The sequence below is a fragment of the Dendrobates tinctorius genome, unplaced genomic scaffold (assembly GCF_039654945.1).
Source record: "Dendrobates tinctorius isolate UK_male_01 unplaced genomic scaffold, ASM3965494v1 ptg000114l, whole genome shotgun sequence".
Taxonomy (NCBI): Eukaryota; Metazoa; Chordata; class Amphibia; order Anura; family Dendrobatidae; genus Dendrobates; species Dendrobates tinctorius.
In genome coordinates, this window is record NW_027361782.1 from 1,569,797 (window position 1) to 1,590,207 (window position 20,411).

Sequence of the window (20,411 nt, forward strand, 5' to 3'; positions counted from 1 at the left end):
GCAGGACAAGTGATATTATAGGTAAGGGACATTATTACCAGAAGGGGGGCATTATTACAAGACGGGAGGCATTATTACAGGACAGTTGATATTACGAATGGACGATGGATATAATTGCAGGACAAGTGATATTATTATTGGTAAGGGACATTATTACTGTGAGGGGGACATTATTTCTGGATAGGGGATATTATTTCTGGATGGGTGACAATCACAATGATAGTATCCCTCATTATGGCCCATACATTAGTTTATGGAGCTGTAATTTTTTTATGTTCTAGCTGTACTGAGGCATAAAAGGCTGGCTAGTATACTATTACTGTATGGGAGCAGAAGTGATGTACACTACACTGCATTGTCTGCACTGGGGAGGATCATTATTGTTGTGTTTGAGCACAAAGACAAAGTACTGTATGGGGAATAAAGATAAATATTAGTATTGCATGGGGGCCAAAGAGGATCATTTTAAAAACAAAGAGGTCACACAGACATCAATATGGTAATATATTTTATTTTTGGAGATACCAGTAACATGGAGGAAACAAAAGGGAGTAACTATTATCATGCAAAGCCCCTTGGGGCGGCAATAGTGCACATTTCTATTTCATCAGGCACAATGTAGAAATGGTGGATAAGGTGCGGAGGGCGCTGCAGAAGTGACCAGTCACAGAGGTCTGTGTGTTACTTTCTGCAGAGACGAGTCCTGGCTGGAAGAAGTCATAGAATAGTGAAAAGAAAGGACCTCATTTGGGGGAAAACCAGAAAGTCACCAGATTTACCACATACATTATACTATTCATAGCACTCCTGTGAATAATGTCATTGGTGCTAGTATTAGTATGTGTTCTGCCATAATGTGGTGATATTTCTCCCTTGTATGTGGTATTTGGTCACTATGTGTTGGTGATATGTGGTCTGGTCACAGTGTGGCGGTATTTCTCCCCTGTATGTGGTATTATTCAGTCACTATGTGGTGGTAATATGTGATCTAGTCATGGTGTGGCAGTATTTGTTCCTTGCATGCGGTATTATTTGGTCTCTATGTTGTGGTAATATGTGATCTGGTCATGGTGTGGTGGCTTTTGTTCCTTGTATATGGTGTTATTTGGTAACTATGTGGTGGTAATATATGGTCTGGTCACAGTGTAGCTGTATTTGTCCCTTGTATGTAGTATTTGGTCACTGTGTGGTGGTGATATTTGATCTAGTCATGGTGTGCCAATATTTATTCCTTGTATATGGTATTATTTGGTCATTATGTGGTGGTAATATACTGTATGGTTTGATCCCGTTTTGGCAGTATTTGTCCCTGAACGTGGTATTATTCGGTCACTATGTGGTAGTAAAATGTGGTCAGGGCACAGTGTAGTGGTATTTGTCCTTTGTATGTGGTATTATTGGGTCAATATGTGGGGGTAATATGTGATCTAGTCATGGTGTGGCAGGATTTCTCCCTGTATGTGGTATTATTCGTTCACTATGTGAAGGAAATATGTGGGATGGTCATGATGTGACAGTATTTGTCTCTTGTATGGGGTATTATTGGGTCACTATGTGGGGGTAATATGTGGTCTGGTCATGGTGGAATGGAATTCCTTTATTGTAGCATTATTCGGTCACTATACAATGGTAATATGTGGTCTGGTCACTGTGTGGTGGTATTTGTTCCTTGTATGTGGTATTATTCAGTCACTGCGGGAGTAATATGTGGTCTGGTTATGATGTAGCGGTATTTGTCCCTTTATGTGGTATTATTTGGGCACTATGTGGTCTGATCATGATGTGGCGGTATTTGTCCCTGTATGCGTTCTTATTCGGTCACTATGTGATGGTGATATGTGGGCTGGTCATGATGTGGTGGTATTTGTTTCTTATATGGGGCATTATTGGGTCACTATGTGGTGATATCTGGTCTGTTCATGGTAAAACGGAATTTCTTTAGTGTAGTATTATTTGGTCACTGTGCAGTGGTAATATGTGGTATGGTCATGGTGTGGTGATATTTGTTTCTTGTATGGGGTATTATTCAGTCACTATGTGGTGGTAATATGTGGTCTTGTCATTGTGGGTCGGTTTTTGTTCATTGTATTTGGTATTATTCTGTCACTATGTGGGGGTAATATGTGGTCTGACCATTGCAGAAAATTGCAAGAAATGATAAAACGAAAGCTCAGCGAACTGTCTCTCAGCCATGTAGGATCTTTTACTTAGCCGATTTGCTAGTCGATTGGGAGGTGTCAATAACTCCCTGAAGTTGATGTCCAGTCCGTCCTGACTATCACTCGACACTGGAGACGTCATTATACCCTAATGTAGGACATAAATAATGTGATTTATACAACAAATCACTGTAACATTGCCACCTTGTGTGCTGCAACCGCCTTAAAGGGGTCCAGGACCATCAGGTGGGTCACAGGATTTCACTTCATGCCAGTCTTTTGTGTAACAATCCACATTTAACTGCAGAGGAAGCTGGATGTCTGGACTTTGTTTTTCCTTTTTTGAGTTTCTTCTAGAACACAGAAATAAGAAGGCGCCAGCCATGCAACATATGATGGAGACTGACATAATGGCTAGGCAAACAGGGGCAGTCAGTGACCAGCTGAATGGTGCCATGGCTGGAGGGTTTTTTAGGCATGGCTCTAGAGTAATCACCTGATTTTCCTGAGTCATACTATTTTTACTCATCATGATTAATGACTCCACATAACTCCTATTGCTTATGCTTTGATTCAGAAGAATGTTGACCCATACGATAGTCGAGAGCACTTCCGGGTAGCCTTGGTCACTGGCTTTTACTAAGAGTTGATATAGCCCGCAATGATGACTGTTGGTACTTTCTTTCAATATGATATTACCTGTGTTGGCATCGACCTTAAAAAGATTGGCAGTAGGACCAATCTCACCATACTCCGTATATGTTATAACTCCATTCAGTCCTACATCATAATCAATGGCGTGGACTTTAGTCACAGAGGAACCCGGCGAAGTATCAGGAGGAACCAACACATATGAAAAGTTTGACTCTGGAAGAACTATGAAAGGAGCATTATCATTCACATCCAGTATAACCACAAGAGCTTTGACTCGTGACGTCAATGATGGACTTCCTTTGTCTCTTGCTTCCAGCCAGAGTTCGTACATCACTACTTTTTCATAGTCTAAAGGACCCTGTAACCTTATTATTCTATCTTGACCCACAGAAAACAATGAAGTGGTATTCATAAGGTGCACAGAAACATCCCCATTTACTCCACTATCTACATCGGTCACATTGATATAGCCGACCTCTCCTTGATGAGGAAGATCTTCAGGGATAAAGAATGTAAACTCATTTGAAGCAAAAGTTGGAGGGTTGTCATTTTGATCTAGGACCTCGATAGCAATTACACATGAATCATTCAGTGATGGTGAACCGTGGTCCATTGCTATGACGTGTACCATATAGGAGGATCTCATTTCTCTGTCTAGAGATATTGATACTCTGAGAGTCCCACTTACACTGTCAATGGAGAACACTTTGGGGTCCCCATCTAGCAAATAGTAGCTTATATTTCCATTGGATCCACTATCTTCATCAGAAGCAGAAAGTGTCAGTGACAGATCACCGGGAACATTGTTTTCTTCAATGAAAATTTCTTCAAGATTGTTTAGAAATGTTGGGTTATTATCATTTACATCTTCAATCTGTATCTTTACAGTTTCCGTGACTGTGAATGATTCATTAATGGTGGAATTTCCCATGATCGTAATGTCATACTGCTCTTTTAACTCAAAGTCCAGTGGACTGGATGTCAATAGCAGGAATGTGTCTGAAGAAGAATCTGAAGACCTTATGTAGAATGGAGAGGATTCATTTATGAAGAGCGGACCGCTGATGCTTCCATCTGGATCTGTAATATCCAAGATGGCAATGATTGTTCCTGGTGGGACATCTTCCTGGATGGAGATACCACCTTCGTTGTGTGATGCTATGAAGCGAACTTCTATCTTCGGCTTCTTCACGATTTTTTCCAGATTTATAGTGACTAAAGCCACTGCAGGAAAACAGCCAAGTCCGACGGCTATAATGGAGAGCCGGTAGCGCATCACGTCATCTTGTAACGGCTCCGATAGGGTCAGAAGCCCAGAGGAGCGATCTAGAGAAAAACGGTTTTTGATGGATTCTGCAACTCGTGTGCTATAATAATACTCAATGATGCTGTTCTCACCATCATCCGCATCCACTGCTTGGAGTTGTAGTACTCTGTCACCCACAGATTTGTTCCTGGGAAGAGTTACAGACACATTGTTTGTAAGAAAGACAGGACAGTTATCATTTACATCAGTGATATGTACAACAAGTGTGGCGCTGCCAGACAATGGTGGAAATCCATTATCAAAGGCAATTATACCCATTGTGTGTTCACTGCGCAATTCTCGATCCAGAGGTCTGAGAAGGGTTAACATCAAGAATTCCACATGTTGGTCAAGAGTGAAGATATCATCTGGACTGATGAGCTGGTAGGACAGGTCTGCATTGTGGTCTATATCCAAGTCTTTAGCAAACTGATCAATGACAAATGAGGTTCCAACAGCAGCGTCTTCTGGAACGGAGATCGTGTAGATCGACTCTGAGAAATAGGGCCGGTTGTCATTAATATCCAGGATAAAAAGTGTCACCTTGGTGAACTCGGAATGTTCTTGGGATGAAATAAAGACATCCAACGTCATTGAGCATCGGTCCTCGGCCTCCAGTGGGCACAAGGATTCCCTGTCAAGCCTGTCAGCGGTTGTATATAAATTCCCACTTTGAGAATCAAGACGGAAATAGTTTGTGTGGCTTAAGAGCTTATATTGCAGTGGTGCAGGAGATGGGAAACTATTCCCCAAGTTTCCAATCAATGTGTCTTCTTCTTGCTCCTCTAGGACATGGAATAGGAGTTGTGTGGCGGCTCCTTGAAAGTTCAGGACTTGTAAAGTGCTGATAAGAAGAAAGTATTTCTGAAAAATACAAATATAAATGAAAATGAGATAATTGTTAATATCCTCAATTATCTAGAACAAGAAAAAAAAATGAGACCCCGTGATGTAGAAGGAATTCTTGAGATATCTAGGAGTGCTCAGAAAATGGTTCTTGTAGACTATAGTTTTACCGCTGAAGGTAGACCTCAGTACATTGAGTTCATCCTATAACCTAAAATGTTTGTGTGGGCTAAGCGGCTTCTCATACACAGGTCTGGTACAGTGGCAGTGTAGCCATGGGGTCGTGTGTCCTGGATGATGTGTGTGGTGTTCACTAAAAAGCCCCTCTATCTTGGCCAGGGGGTTTCTTTACAGGGCAGGCGCAATAAACTGAATATTTGCCTTAGCTCTAGGAAACCTTGGTCTGACAGAAGACTGAACTCTCCAGAGAGACATGGAGCGTCAGAGCCACTTATGGACACCCCATTACAGCACCTGTACTCACACAGCGCTTCACAAACATCACTGTCCCCATCAGGGCTCACAATCAACATTCCCCATCAGTCTCTGCAGTGTGGGAGGAAACCGGAGAATCCAGAAAAAAACCCCACACAAACACGGGGAGAACTTGTAAACTGCGTATGTTCTTCTTGGTGGTATTTGAAACCAAGATTCCAGCACTGCAAGCAACAGAGCTAACCACTGCACCACTATACAGTGATAAGCACTGAGCCACTGTATTGGATTGGAAATAGTATAAAGCTAACCACTGTGCCTCTATGCTGCCCTGTATATAGTAGAGTGCTAACCACTAGAGATGGGTGAATCTGAACAGTAAAGTTTGAAGTCCGTACTAAACACCTACTGTTTGGGCATGGACACTGAGCACGGACTTCACCAGGAAGTCCGTGTTACTGTTCAAGTTTGGCTGCCCGAACACCAGGTGTTTGTCGCGCTGTCATGTGCATAACAGCCTGGCAAACACCGCTTCTGATCGGCAGTGAAATCATCCCCACCAGTCAGAGAGCCGCGGTTCCCACGCTGTCAAAGACAGCGAGAGCGCTCAGCTGTTATCAGAGGTATAAACTTTAAATCCAGTTAATGATGTCAACTGATGGGACTACTGATCCCATCATCCGACACCTGGTGCCGCTAATAACAGTGAGAACAGGAGCGGCGGATGGGAGTTTTCATTAGCCACACCTGAGCTGTAAATAAATAATTTAAAAAAAACAAAACAGTGTGGGTTCCCCTTTATTTTTGCTAACCAGCCAGAAAAATCTCACAGCTGGGGGCTGCAACCCTCAGCTGTCAGCTTCAGCAAGGCTAGTTATCAAAAATGCTGACTCAGGACCCGGTACCTGAGACTTTAACCTGTCCTGCGTCCATCACTGCTCACCGCTGTCTGCCACATTATCTGTCAGCGACATTCAGGAAGCAGAGGGCACGGCGCGCACTAACCACGTCACCGCGCCCTCTGCTGTCTGAATGTCACTGACAGAGGACACATCAGACAGCAGCAAGCAGCGATGGAGCGGGGACAGGTGAATATAGCCTATACTTAACTCGTCCTGGCGCCGTCTCTGCAGCTCCGTTTTCCCACTGTCTCCCTTCCTGCCTTCAGTGGTCACGTGGTACCGCTCATTAAACTCATGAATATATGCATATTCATGAGTTTAATGAGCGGTACCATGTGACCGCTGAGGAAAGGAAGGGAGACAGTGGGACAAGCAGGGGGGCTGCAAGATGCCTCAAGATGCGGTTTGCCCCTCTCCTATATAATGGCAAGCTCATTACCTTAGAGAGATCATTCTCCTCAATGCCTAAAGCACCATCGTCCTTTCTGATAGATGCCTATAAGCTGTACACAATCTATATACCACACGTAACTGAAGAAGGTCACATTCACCGAAACGTCTTTTTTCGTGTACTACAATAAACCGCCTTACAAATACCTTTAAGTTGAGTGCTAGGTTCATATTTGTTGCTTTAACTGTTTGGGAACCTAACCTTAGCACCATCTTGAGTTGTGCTCACGGTGTTCTTTCTATAGGAGGGATAAGTATGACCTGACATCCCCGCTCCCCCTCCCCCACCGACCCCCTGGCGTTTATGACTTGAATATAAGCCGAGAGGGGGACTTTCAGCCCCCAAAAAATGGGCTGAAAATCTCGGCTTATATTTGAGTATATACAGTAATTATTTATTTACAGCGCAGCAGCGGCTGATGAATACTCCCATCCGCTGCTCCTGCTTTCACTGCAATTAGCGGCAGCAAGTGTCTGATGATGGGAGCAGTTGTCCCATCAGCTGACACCAGTGACCGGAGGTAAGCTTTATACCTCCGATGACAGCTGAGCACTCTTGCTTTTTTTGACAGTGTGGGAACCGCGGCTCTCTGACCGGCGGGGATGATTTCATCGCCGATCAGAAGCAATGTTTGCCACACTGCATGCACATGATAGCGTGGCAATCACTGGATGTTCAAGCCCCCATTCAAGTGAATGGGGTCCAGGGTAGGATTCAGGTCAGGGTACTGTTCTGGTACCCAAAATTTTTGTTACTGTTCGACCGAACCCGCTGGATCCGCCCATCTCTACTAACCACTGAGACACTGTGCTGCCCTAAATATAGTACAGTGCTAACCACTGAACCACCATATAGTGATAAGCACTGAGCCACTGTGTTGGACTGGATATAGTATAAAGCTAACCACTGTGCTACCATGCTGCCCTGTATATAGTAGAGTGCTAACCACTGAGCCACTGTGCTGCCCTATATATAGTACAGTGCTAATCACTGAACCACCATGCTGTGCTGTATATAGTACAGTGCTAACTACAGAGCCACTGTGCTGCCCTTTATATCATACAGTGCTAACCACTGAGCCACCATGATGCCCTGTATATAGTACAGTGCTAACCATTGAGACACAGTGCTGTCCTGTATGTAGTACAGTGTTACCTACTGAGCCACTGTGCTGACCTATATATAGTACAGCGCTAACCACTGAGCCATCATGCTGCCCTGTATATAATACAGTGAAAACAACTGAGTCACCATGCTGCCTTCTATCTAGTACCATTCTAACCACTGAGCCACCATGCTGCTGCTCTGTAGGAAGCTAGATCTTGTGGAAGTGTAGACATGTCCTGCGATCTTGCGTGTCAGTGAGAGGCCCCTTCCTTTTGGTATATCGGGGGTCTTGTCTAATAGTCGGTGGACACCTCTCATGTCCTCCAACACCCCGATATTATTTTTCACCTTCTTAACCCTTTAGTAACCGGACCAAATCTGACCAGTGTCACTTTATGTGGTAATAACTCTGTAATGCTTCTACAAATCCCAGTGATTTTGAGATGCTCTTTATCGTGGCACATTATACTTTATGATAATGGTAAATTTAGGCAGATTTGTTTTGTGTTTATAAAAATATCAGAAATTAAGACAGAAATTTGCTAAAAATTGAAATTTTCAAACTTGAATGATTATCCCTTTAATCCAGATATTCATACCACATAAAAACATTAATAAATAATGCCTGATTTACATCAGCACCATTTGTAAAATATTTTTGTATTTTGTTAGCATTTTAGGAGGATTAAAAATATAGCAGCAATTTTTCATTTTTTAGGGAAAATTTACAAAATTTATTTTTTTAGGGACTTATCCAGGTTGAAGTGACTTTGGGGGTCTTACTTTTTGAAAAACACCCAAAAGTAATTCCATGTTAAAAACAGCACCCCCTGATATATTGAAAACTGCTGTCAGGTAGTTTATTTACCCCCTCAGGTGATTTTCAGGAATTAATACAAAGTGGAATAACAGGAATGAAGAAATGTATGCTTACCATCTAAATGTTGCTAACTTCTGAACATTTTACTATTGCCAGGAGACTTTAAAGGGAACCTGTCACCTTGTTTTTCCCGCAATAAGCTGTGGCCACTGCCTCTTGGGGTTTATCTACAGCCCCGAAAGGCAGTTTTATTATACTCACCCGGTCCTGCGACACCCATTGGATCAGACCGCCCATGGGTGAGTATAATCAAACTTGTTTTTCTTATCTTTCAGGTTACATTGGGGTGGGGGCTTATCTACAGCATTACAGAATGCTGTAGATAATCCCCAAAAAGCAGTGGCTGAAAAATGAGGTGGCAGCCAGGTTCCCTTTAAGGCAGCTATTTTGCCATGAATTGACACAGCGAGCACCAGTACTACACAATCATGATCTCAGTTACTGATGGGGATAAATAGGAAGCCCCCACACTCTGTTAACCATTTATATGATGTAGATACTTTTGACAGCAGCATCTAAGGGGTTAAACAGACTTAGACGGTGCCAACACTGATCGTGGCTTTTACAGCAAATTGTCAGCTATGGTGTACAGCTGATAGCTGCTGGACTGTCACCTGTATGAGGATACCATTCTCTTATATCTCAGGTCAGTGAAAAGACGTATAGGCGGTCACTAAGCGGTTAAATACGTAAAGTTGCGCTCTGCAGTGCTGAGACGGGAATGTGACGAGCATCACTGCTCCAGGTAATGAACGGAGATACAGTTGTGGCCAAAAGTATTGACACCCCTGCAATTTTGTCAGATAATACTCAGTTTCTTCCTGAAAATGATTGCAAACACAAATCCTTTGTTATTATTATCTTCATTTAATTTGTCTTAAATGAAAAAACACAAAAAGAATTGTCCTAAACCCAAATTGGATATAATTCTACACCAAACATAAAAAAGAGGGTGGACAAAAGTATTGGCACTGTGCGAAAAATCATGTGATGCTTCTCTAATTTGTGTAATTAACAGCACCTGTAACTTACCTGTGGCACCTAACAGGTGTTGGCAATAACTAAATCACACTTGCAGCCAGTTGACATGGACTAAAGTTGACTCGACCTCTGTCCTGTGTCCTTGTGTGTACCACATTGAGCATGGAGAAAAGAAAGAAGACCAAAGAACTGTCTGAGGACTTGAGAAACCAAATTGTGAGGAAGCATGAGCAATCTCAAGGCTACGGCCGGGGTCACACTAGCGATTAAATCGGACGAATGCAATGCGATAAAAAAATCGCATTGCACTCGTCCCAATGTTATTCTATGGTGCTGCTCCCATCATGCTTTTTTTATCGGATCCGTTCCTCGGACCGAGACAATCGCAGCATGCTGCAATTGTCACCGATTTTCGGATTGGATTCGACAATGCAAGTCTATGGATGTGATTAAAAATCGCATTGAAAACGCACCAAACATGTGACTTGCGATTAAATCGCAAGACTTCTCCAGGTCAACAGGAAAGAGCATCAGGCATTGACATTGGATGTCAATTTGATGCTTAGATGCGAATAAAATCGGTTCATCGCCGGAAAATGGGATGACAGACGGATCCCTAGACAAGAATTCTTTGTGCGATTTCGTACCGTTAAAATGGTACCGATTTTTTATTCGTTGTGTATGACTCCAGCCTACAAGTCCATCTCCAAAGACCTGAATGTTCCTGTGTCTACCGTGCGCAGTGTCATCAAGAAGTTTAAAGCCCATGGCACTGTGGCTAACCTCCCTAGATGTGGACGGAAAAGAAAAATTGACAAGAGATTTCAGCGCAAGATTGTGTGGATGTTGGATAAAGAACCTCGACTAACATCCAAACAAGTTCAAGCTGCCCTGCAGTCCGAAGGTACAACAGTGTCAACCCGTAATATCCGTCGGCGTCTGAATGAAAAGGGACTGTATCGTAGGAGACCCAGGAAGACCCCACTTCTTACCCCGAGACATAAAAAAGCCAGGCTGGAGTTTGCCAAAACTTACCTGAAAAAGCCTAAAACGTTTTGGAAGAATGTTCTCTGGTCAGATGAGACAAAAGTAGAGCTTTTTGGGCAAAGGCATCAACATAGAGTTTACAGGAGAAAAAAAGAGGCATTCAAAGAAAAGAACACGGTCCCTACAGTTAAACATGGCGGAGGTTCCCTGATGTTTTGGGGTTGCTTTGCTGTCTCTGGCACTGGACTGCTTGACCGTGTGCATGACATTATGAAGTCTGAAGACTACCAACAAATTTTGCAGCATAATGTAGGGCCCAGTGTGAGAAAGCTGGGTCTCCCTCAGAGGTCATGGGTCTTCAAGCAAGACCCAAAACACACTTCAAAAAACACTAGAAAATGGTTAGAGAGAAAGCACTGGAGACTTCTAAGGTGGCCAGCAATGAGTCCAGACCTGAATCCCATAGAACACCTGTGGAGAGATCTAAAAATGGCAGTTTGGAGAAGGCACCCTTCAAATATCAGGGAACTGGAGCAGTTTGCCAAAGAAGAATGGTCTAAAATTCCCGCAGAGCATTGTAAGAAACTCATTGATGGTATTATAAGTATTATCTGACAGAATTGCAGGGGTGTCAATACTTTTGGCCACAACTGTACATAGCACATATTGGCCGATTCCTGCGGGCCCAGCAGCCATGACAAGGCGGTCTCCGATCTGCTGGGAACCAACGTGTCTAGTGTGATCACCTCTCTTAGGCTAAAACCTGAATGTATGGGTAGGTGGGATCTGGCTGCAATTAAACCGCCACAGGCTGTTATTTCTCACCTTCTTGCCTGCATCATGGTTGAGTCTATGCCGATGCCTAGAACAACAACAGTTATCCTGAGGGACACGATCCGAGACTGTGCAGGCCCCCAGGCTATGGAGCCCATGAAGATAAATACTAAGGCCTGTAGATTAAATGTTCAGGACTGGCTAATGCTTCCCAGTGTGCACAGACTCAGCGTCTTGTATCCCCAGGACCCGCGAGGGTGATCTCACTGTGTGATCATTATGGCTTCACCTAACTGACTCTTTAATCTTCAGCCCTTCTAGTCTCAAAAATGTTCTATCCTGATACTTGTAGTTCCTCAGACTTAGGTGTCCCCTTTGAAGTTCAAAAGACACGGTCTCTTCCAATATGTCGATGTGACTTATTATATATCACACAAAGGCTTGGCCAAATCAGTGGTGAAAACATTAACTGATGATACAGAGGAATAGGAAGAGATCTAAAGGTGTATTAGTACATATTGTACCGGAGGCTACAGAGGGGTCATCGAACATATTGTACAGGAGGATACAAAGTAGTTATTGTTGATAATGTAAAGGAGGATATAGGAGGTGTCATAGTACATAATGTACTGGAGACTACACAGTTGTCAGGACAGATGTACAGTACAGAAGGAAAATAGAAGTGTCATAGAATAAAATGTACAGGAGGATATAGGGCTGTCATAGTACATATTGAACAGGAGGATATAAAGGTGTCATAGAGCATATTGTGCAGGAGGATACAAACACAGAGGTGCAATATTACATACTATACAGGTGTAATAGTACTTAATGTACAGAAGAAACAATAGTGTAATAGTACATATTGTTCAGAAGGATACAGACACGTGATAGTACATATTGCACAGAAAGATTCAGGGTTGTAATAGTACATATTGTACAGGAGGATAGAGACGTGTGAGAGTACATATTGTACAGGAGAATATAGGGGTGTAATAGTACTTATTGTACAGGAGGATACAGACATGTCATAGTACATATCGTACAGGAGGATACAGACATATCAGATCATATTGTACAGGAGGATACAGAGGTGCAATAGTACATATTGTACAGGAGGATACAGACATGTCATAGTACATATTGTACAGGAGGATAAATGGGTGTAATAGTACATATTGAACAGGAGAACACAGGGATTTAATAGTACATATTGTACAGGAGAATACATATTGTTTAGGCGGATGTAGAGGTGTATTAGTATATATAGTACAGGAAGATACAGTCGTGCAATAGTACATATTTTACAATAGGATCTACACAAGTCATAGTACATATTTTACAGGAATATACAGAGGTGTTATAGTAGATAATGTAAAGGAGGATATAGGAGGTGTCATAGTACACAATGTACAATAGGCTGGAGAGGTTTCATAGAACATAATGTACCGGAGACTACTATGTCGGGACATATTGTACAGAAGACAATAAAGGTGTTATGGTACATAATGTACAGGAGGATACAGAGATGCCATAGTACATATGTACAGTTGGATATAGAGGTGACATACAACATCATGTACAGGAGGATATAGAGGTGTCATAGTACATATTATACAGGAGGATATAAAGGTGTCATAGAAAATATTGTGCAGGAGGATACAGATACAGAGGTGTAATATTACATTCTGTACTGGTGTAATAGTACTTATTGTACATGAGGATATAAAGGTGAATGCATATTGTACAGGAAGATAGAAGAGTGTAATAGTACATATTGTACAGGAGGTTATAGACATGTCATAGTACATATTGAACAGGAGGATAAAGAGCGGGGATAGTACATGTTGTACAGGAAGATACAGACATGTCATAGTACACATTGCACAGGAGGATATAGGGGTGTAATAGTACATATTATACAGTGGGATACAGACACGTGATAGTACATATTGTACAGTAGGATATAGAGCTGTCATAGTACATATTGAACAGGAGGATATAAAGGTGTCATAGAACATATTGTGCAGGAGGATACAGACACAGAGATGTAATATTACATACTATACAGGTGTAATAGTACTTATTGTACAGAAGATACAATAGTGTAATAGTACATATTGTACAGAAGGATACAGACACGTGATAGTACAAATTGCACAGAAAGATTCAGGGTTGTAATAGTACATATTGTACAGGAGGATACAGGTGTGTAATAGTACATATTATACAGGAGGATAGAGACGTGTGAGAGTACATATTGCACAGGAGGATTCAGGGGTGTAATAGTAGGTATTGTACAGGAGGATGCAGACATGTCATAGTACATATTGTACAGGAGAATACAGGGATGTAATAGTACATATTGTACAGGAGGATACAGACATATCATAGTACATATTGTACAGGAGGATACAGATGTGCAATAGTACATATTGTTCAGGAGGATACAGACATATCAGATTATAATGTACAGGAGGATACAGGGATGCAATAGTACATATTGTACAGGAGGATACAGACATGTCAAAGTACATATTGTACAGGAGTATACAGACATGTCATAGTACATATTGTACAGGAGGATACATGGGTGTAATAGTACATATTGTACAGGAGAACACAGGGATGTAATAGTAAATATTTTACAGGAGAATACAGGGGTTCAATAGTACATATTGTATGGGAGGATGTAGAGGTGTATTAATACATATTGTACAGGATGATGTGGGGAGGTTGACCTGACAGAGGCACTGAGAAGAGAAAAGGGTGCCGTACTGAGAGTGACCATTAGAGGGCAGTGAGGAGCTCAGGAGAGAGTGGTTACATAACTGCCAGGGGTCAAGATCACCGTGATTGGTCAGAGGTCTCTGTTAGGTGATAGTGGGCGGAGCTACCTGAGCTGATAGTATAAAGGCTGAGGGAAGTTTCCAGAAGCTTCAGTCAGCCAGGGGAACTCACTAGAAAGGAGGGTCTGCTGTTAGGAGAAAGGCAGCAGAGAGCCCTCAGAGAGAGCCTGACAGTGAAGACGGTCATGGGGTGTGACCCAAAGGATGGTGGCAGCAGACGGTGACACCCTGAGAGTGATGACAACGGTGTACTCTGAACGGTGAAGCGCTGTGGTGGAAGTGCCTAGGGCAGCCACAGTGAGGAGAACCGCAGGGGACACCACGACGGTGACACAGAGAGAAAAAGAAGGTACGCGGGTCTGCTTAAAAAGCAATTGCCAAAAGTCCTGTCAGGGTTTGTGGAAGTTGTCAAGGAAGTCGATGAATAAAACACGAACTTGTTGAATACGCTTTCCTGTCTCAGTCTCTAGTCTGTCTGCGCTAAGAAGTGGGTCACCCCCCCCAGTTCTGTGGGATCAGCATGGGTCGCCCTCCGTCCCAGGGCTGTGGGGTACTCGGTACCGGGCCGGTGTCAGGGGGAGATGTGTCACAGCAGCGGTGACCTGGTCCGTGGCCCTGGGCGCCCAATATCAATGGCGGATGATGTTTGTAATGTAGTTTATATGGAAAGTTTGTGACGCCACCCGTGGTGTTTGGCAAGTAAGATATTAAGCAAACGCTGCTTGCAGATCCACTGGGACTGATGGTGTGATGCAGCAAAGATGGTGAAGCTCCCCACAGGTGGAGCTGTAGTCCCAGGGCAGTGTAGGCGCTATGGATGAGGATAGGTGCAGGACGGTGTGGATGCTGGTACCCAGATGTAGCGGTGCTGAAGGTGTTAGTGACGAATAAATGGAGGACACCAGAGCTTACTCACAGTTCGTGGTGCACACTGGTGCCTGCCTCCATGCCGTGTCCTCCGGGGTAGAGACTCAATCAACCCCGGGCCAGTCAGGGCTTTCCTCTCCAACACTCCGCCATCATGTGCCTTTCCTGAACAACTCCTCTATTGCGCCTTTTAGTGTGAAGAACTCCAGTACCGTGGTTTCCTGAAGTTCCTCCTGTCAGATGTTCCTAACAACCCTGCTTGTATGACAGACAGCTGTAGCCTGCTCGGGGATGCTCCTGGATCCCGGCTCTCTATCAGTTTGCTGTTGTGTCCCAAGTCTTGGATGGGAGCAGTGCATCTACAGCCAAATACTCCACCGGTGTCTGCTGCAGAACCATAAGCGTCCATACAACCTCGGGGACTGGGCCCCGGCCTTGCGATGAGAACCTATAGGCAGGGTTCCTATCCAACCCACTCCTCCTCTCTATTCTCCTTCTCCTTCGTTCCGTACTTGTCTTTCTCTCTATGGAAGCTTAGGTTGCAGTTCTACGTCTTTCTCCTTCTCTTCTCTTTCCCGTGCCAGCTGGCTCAGGTCACTGAGGCAGCTACAGCACTCCTCTCCTCGGACCCGTCCTCAGGCTCTCCTGACTGATGGTCCTTCTCACTCCTCTGGGACTCACCCCAGACTGACCTGTAATTCTAAACTTTCCCACTCTTTTATATGAATCTCAACTCCACCCGCCTCCCAGCACATCTCGTGTTACGAAGCAAGGAATCACCAGAGGTGCTCTGCTACCCTCTAAGCATGAGCCGCAATGTGATCAGTGCTGAACTATCCTGTGTGTGGGATGCAGGTGTTGGAGTGTGGAAAGGAGCTCCCAACTTACCAGGATGGTGGGGCACTACACATTAGGAGAAGGTGCAGTACCTCTGTGGCGACTGAGCCTCAGGGGCGCCACAAGCACACCTCCCCCGCCTATAATCACCAGCATCACCTCCTAATTTACCCATCCTCAGCCACCCCTACAATGATACAGTCGTGTAATAGTACATATTTTACAATAGGATCTACACAAGTCATAGTACATATTTTACAGGAGGATACAGAGGTGTTATAGTAGATAATGTAAAGGAGGATATGAGGTGTCATAGTACACAATGTACAATAGGCTGGAGAGGTTTCATAGAACATAATGTACTGGAGACTACTATGTCGGGACACATTGTACAGAAGGAAATAAAGGTATCATGGTACATAATGTACAGGAAGATACAGAGGTGCCATAGTACATGTTGTACAGTTGGATATAGAGGTGTCATAGAACATCATGTACAGGAGGATATAGAGGTGTCATAGTACATATTATACAGGAGGATATAAAGGTGTCATAGAAAATATTGTGCAGGAGGATACAGATACAGAGGTGTAATATTACATTCTGTACTGGTGTAATAGTACTTATTGTACAGGAGGATATAAAGGTCAATGCATATTGTACAGGAAGATACAAGAGTGTAATAGACTAGTACATATTGTACAGGAGGTTAAAGACATGTCATAGCACATATTGTACAGGAGGATAAAGAGTGGTGATAGTACATGTTGTACAGGAAGATACAATGTCATATTACACATTGCACAGGAGGATACAGGGGTGTAATAGAACATATTATACAGTAGGATACAGGGGTGTAATAGTACATATTGCACAGGAGGATATAGGGGTGTAATAGTACATATTGTACAGGAGGATATAGGGGTGTAATAGTACATATTGTAAAGGAGGATATAGACATAGCATAGTACATATTGTACAGGATGTGGCGTGGCTAAGGGTCGTATAGTCGATGGGAGGTATGTGTCTTAGAGATGGCTTGTCTCTGTAATATAAGCCCAATGTTTCTTTAGTACACATAAGCCCTAATGGATAGCATTATACTTCTAATGTTTTGCAAGGACCTGTGGTGGTGAGGTCACAATCACATGACTAGTCAGCTGCTGGGTTTGTGGGTGTGGCTATACCTTTATAATGTAGACTACTCCTGAAATAGAGAGCTGTATGTGGGGAGGGATAAGCCTCCTGTGTGTGCTGGGGCTCCAGGACTGAGCCAGAAGTAATGGACATTTGTGCTTTCTTTCGTCTGAGCTAAAGGCTATTCCTTGTGTTATGTGCTGCTTTATGAGTTATGCCGCAATAAACCCTATGAACTTTAATCGGAACGTGCCTCCTGATTGACTCCCGTTGCACCTGAGCGAGTACAACCCCTACAATGAGGATACAGATGTGTAAGAGTATTTATGAGAATAGGAGAATGCAGGGGTGTAATAGTACGCATTGTAGAAGAGGATGTAGCGGTGTATTAGTACATATTGTACAAGAGGATATAGACATGTCATAGTACATATTGTACAGGAGGATACAGACATGTCATTGTACACATTGCACAGGAGGATAAAGATATGTAATTGTACTTGTACAATAGGATACAAATATGGAATAGTACATATTGTACAGGAGCATGTAGAGGTTTATTAGTACATATTGTACAGAAACATACAGGTGCATAATAGTACATATTGTACAGGAGGATACAGTCATGTAACAGTACATATTGTACAATAGGATATAGACATGTCATAGTACATATTGTACAGGAGGATAAAGAGTGGTGATAGTACATGATGTACAGGAAGATACAGACATGTCATAGTACACATTGCACAAGAGGATACAGGGGTGTAATATTACATATTGTACAGCAGGGCACAGATGTGTGAGAGTACATATTTTACAGGAGGATACAGGGGTTTAATAGTACATATTGTGCAGGTGGATGTAGAGGTGAATTGGTACATATTGTACAGGAGGATACGGGGATGTGATAGTACATATTGTACTGGAGGATACAGACATGTCATAGCACATATTGCACAGGAGGATACGGAGCTGTGATAGTCCATATTGCAGAGGCACTTATAAAAAGGACCAATCTTGTGACTGTTTCTACGATGTAATACAATACAGGGCTGTTAATCTCCTGCACCAAGGTAATCATAAAAGAGAAGGGGCCCCACAGAGTTATAGGGGCCACATCATTCTCAGAGGACACCTGGACAATGCTCCCTCTTGTTAAACCCCGTGACAAGTCCACAGATGTAGTGGAGCTGTCACTCAGGGCTACACGGCTTCTGCCATAACTCCCCACATTAGGATGACCCAGAAGATTACCAGCAGTCCTATCTAAAAGCAGTGTGCCCACCTGTGTGTAGTGCATGGTGTCAGCAGCTTGGAGGATCAGCCCCACTCGGTTGCTTCCTGAAGTTCTTCTATCTGTGAAACTTTCCTGCAGCTGTGTGCGAACCTGGGTGGGGTCAGACCCAGCCCCTCGCATTGTGCTCCGGATTCCCCCTCCTTTGTAGCCTGCAGTGAATACACCAGGTATGTTCGTGAATTTAGAGACCCATCTCCACCCTCCATCTGATCCCTCCCAAACACAAAGCCGACATACAGAAATAAGACGTCCTCACCAGCCAGGTCAGGGGTGCGGAAACGCGGGGAACCGGTCTGGTCATCCTACAATTACATGGTATGACAAGGGCGCCATGGGGCGGACCGGATATGGGGGTCAGTCCTAATTGATTGTCCCCAATCTCTGGTTACCGCCTTCTGGACGTACGTGTCGTCACCAAGACTTGTGGAATGGGCTTTCGGTCTCCCACAAACCGCCTCGGCAAGCAAATCAATCTGCTGCTGCTGTTGTCTGATCTGGTCCTGTTGATTTTGTTGGAGCTGCTGTTGCTGCTGTATATGCTGGGTTAGGCTGCTTTCACATATCAGTTTTTTGCCATCAGTCACAATCCGTTGGTTCGAAGAATCCATCGCAGATTGTGAAAAACTGATGCGATGGATCCGTTTTTTAGTTGGATCCGTCAGAAAACAGATCCGTCACATCTGTTTTTTCATCCGTTTCTTTCGTTTTTTGACGGATCCGTTTTTAAAACTGCCCACAGATAGATAGACAGATCTATAGATAGATAGAATACATAGATATATCTATCTTTTCATATATCTATGGATAGATACAGATACACTAAGTGTATGGGCTGGCAAACATTTTCCCAATGGGGTACACCTCAACCTTTTTCAGAACAAGTATTTTACACCCAGCATAACCACCCACCCTTGTTAAGAAATCGACACTGGCTGTAGCAGCACGGAACACGCTTACCCTGGTGATCTAGTGGCGGTGGATGATGAGACGTGGAGGAAGGCCTGATTAAAAAATAGGCCCAATTTAAAGGAGCCGGTCTCCTAGACTTGTAATGCCCATCACTAAGTGTATGGGCTGAAAAACATTTCCCTTTTGGGGGGGTACATATTTTTTTAAATTTGGTGATGGGCATAATAATATCCATGCCAAAAAATAGAGCGGCTGGAGCATGACGGAATGCGTTCACCCTGGTGATCGAGAGGTGGTGGTTGGTGAGGACGAGGAGAAGGAGGAAGACACCAAATAACCAAAATCAGGAAGCGTATACCCATGTGTGGGTGTGAAGAGGTGCATGGGAATACACCTCCCAAAAAGACACTACATTGGAGGTTATGTTTCGCTGTCATCATTTGGTGGTGTCGAGAAGTCTGGCCCAATCCATCCCTTGTTCAATTTTATAAGAGTCTGCCTGTCTGCATTTTCTGTTGACAGGCGAATACGCTTATCTGTGATAATACCACCAGCACTAAAAACCTTCTCTGTCAAAACGCTAGCGGCAGGGCAGGTCAGGAGCTCCAAGGCGTAGAGAGCCAGTTCATGCCACGTGTCCAGCTTGGATACCCAATAATTCAAAGGCACAGAGGAATCACGGAGGACGTTGGCACGGTTAGCAAGGTACTCCCTCAGCATCTTATAAAACATTGCATTCCTTGTGACATTACCCCACGCCTCAGGGCCAAGGTGATGGGAGGGTCTGAGAAAACTGTCCCAGAACTTTGCCAGTGTTCCCCTGCCTCTGCTGGATTGGAGTTGTGTCTCTCTCGCCTGTACTCCTTGGTTGTCCATCAAACTGTTATGTCTGCCGCCAGCGTTTTGAGATGGAAATTTTTTTAATAATTCTGCAACAATGGCCCTCTGGAACTGCACCATTTTAGTACACCTGTCTGCCTCTGGAACAAGAGATTGAAAGTTCTTGTAGCGTGGGTCTAAAAGTGTCACT

General features: G+C 43.6%; 1 protein-coding gene across 1 annotated transcript; it reads right to left on the bottom strand.

Annotated features, from left to right (window-relative positions):
- Positions 1–495: 495 nt before the first annotated feature.
- LOC141101045 (protocadherin-20-like) lies at positions 496–18,721 on the bottom strand. Its single transcript, XM_073589840.1, has 2 exons — positions 18,461–18,721; positions 496–4,983 (listed from the first exon to the last, which is right to left on the bottom strand). The coding sequence occupies exons 1-2, from the start codon at positions 18,590–18,592 to the stop codon at positions 2,383–2,385; spliced, it is 2,733 nt and encodes a 910-aa protein (XP_073445941.1). The 5' UTR covers positions 18,593–18,721; the 3' UTR covers positions 496–2,382.
- Positions 18,722–20,411: the final 1,690 nt, after the last annotated feature.

Bases quoted from the DNA above. Each gene is read 5' to 3' on its own strand.
- LOC141101045 (XM_073589840.1), bottom strand. From the start codon at position 18,592: ATGCGAGGGGCTGGGTCTGACCCCACCCAGGTTCGCACACAGCTGCAG. The intron at 4,984-18,460 runs GTGGGCACACTG...TGTATTTTTCAG, and splicing joins ACACCATGCACTACACACAG to AAATACTTTCTTCTTATCAG.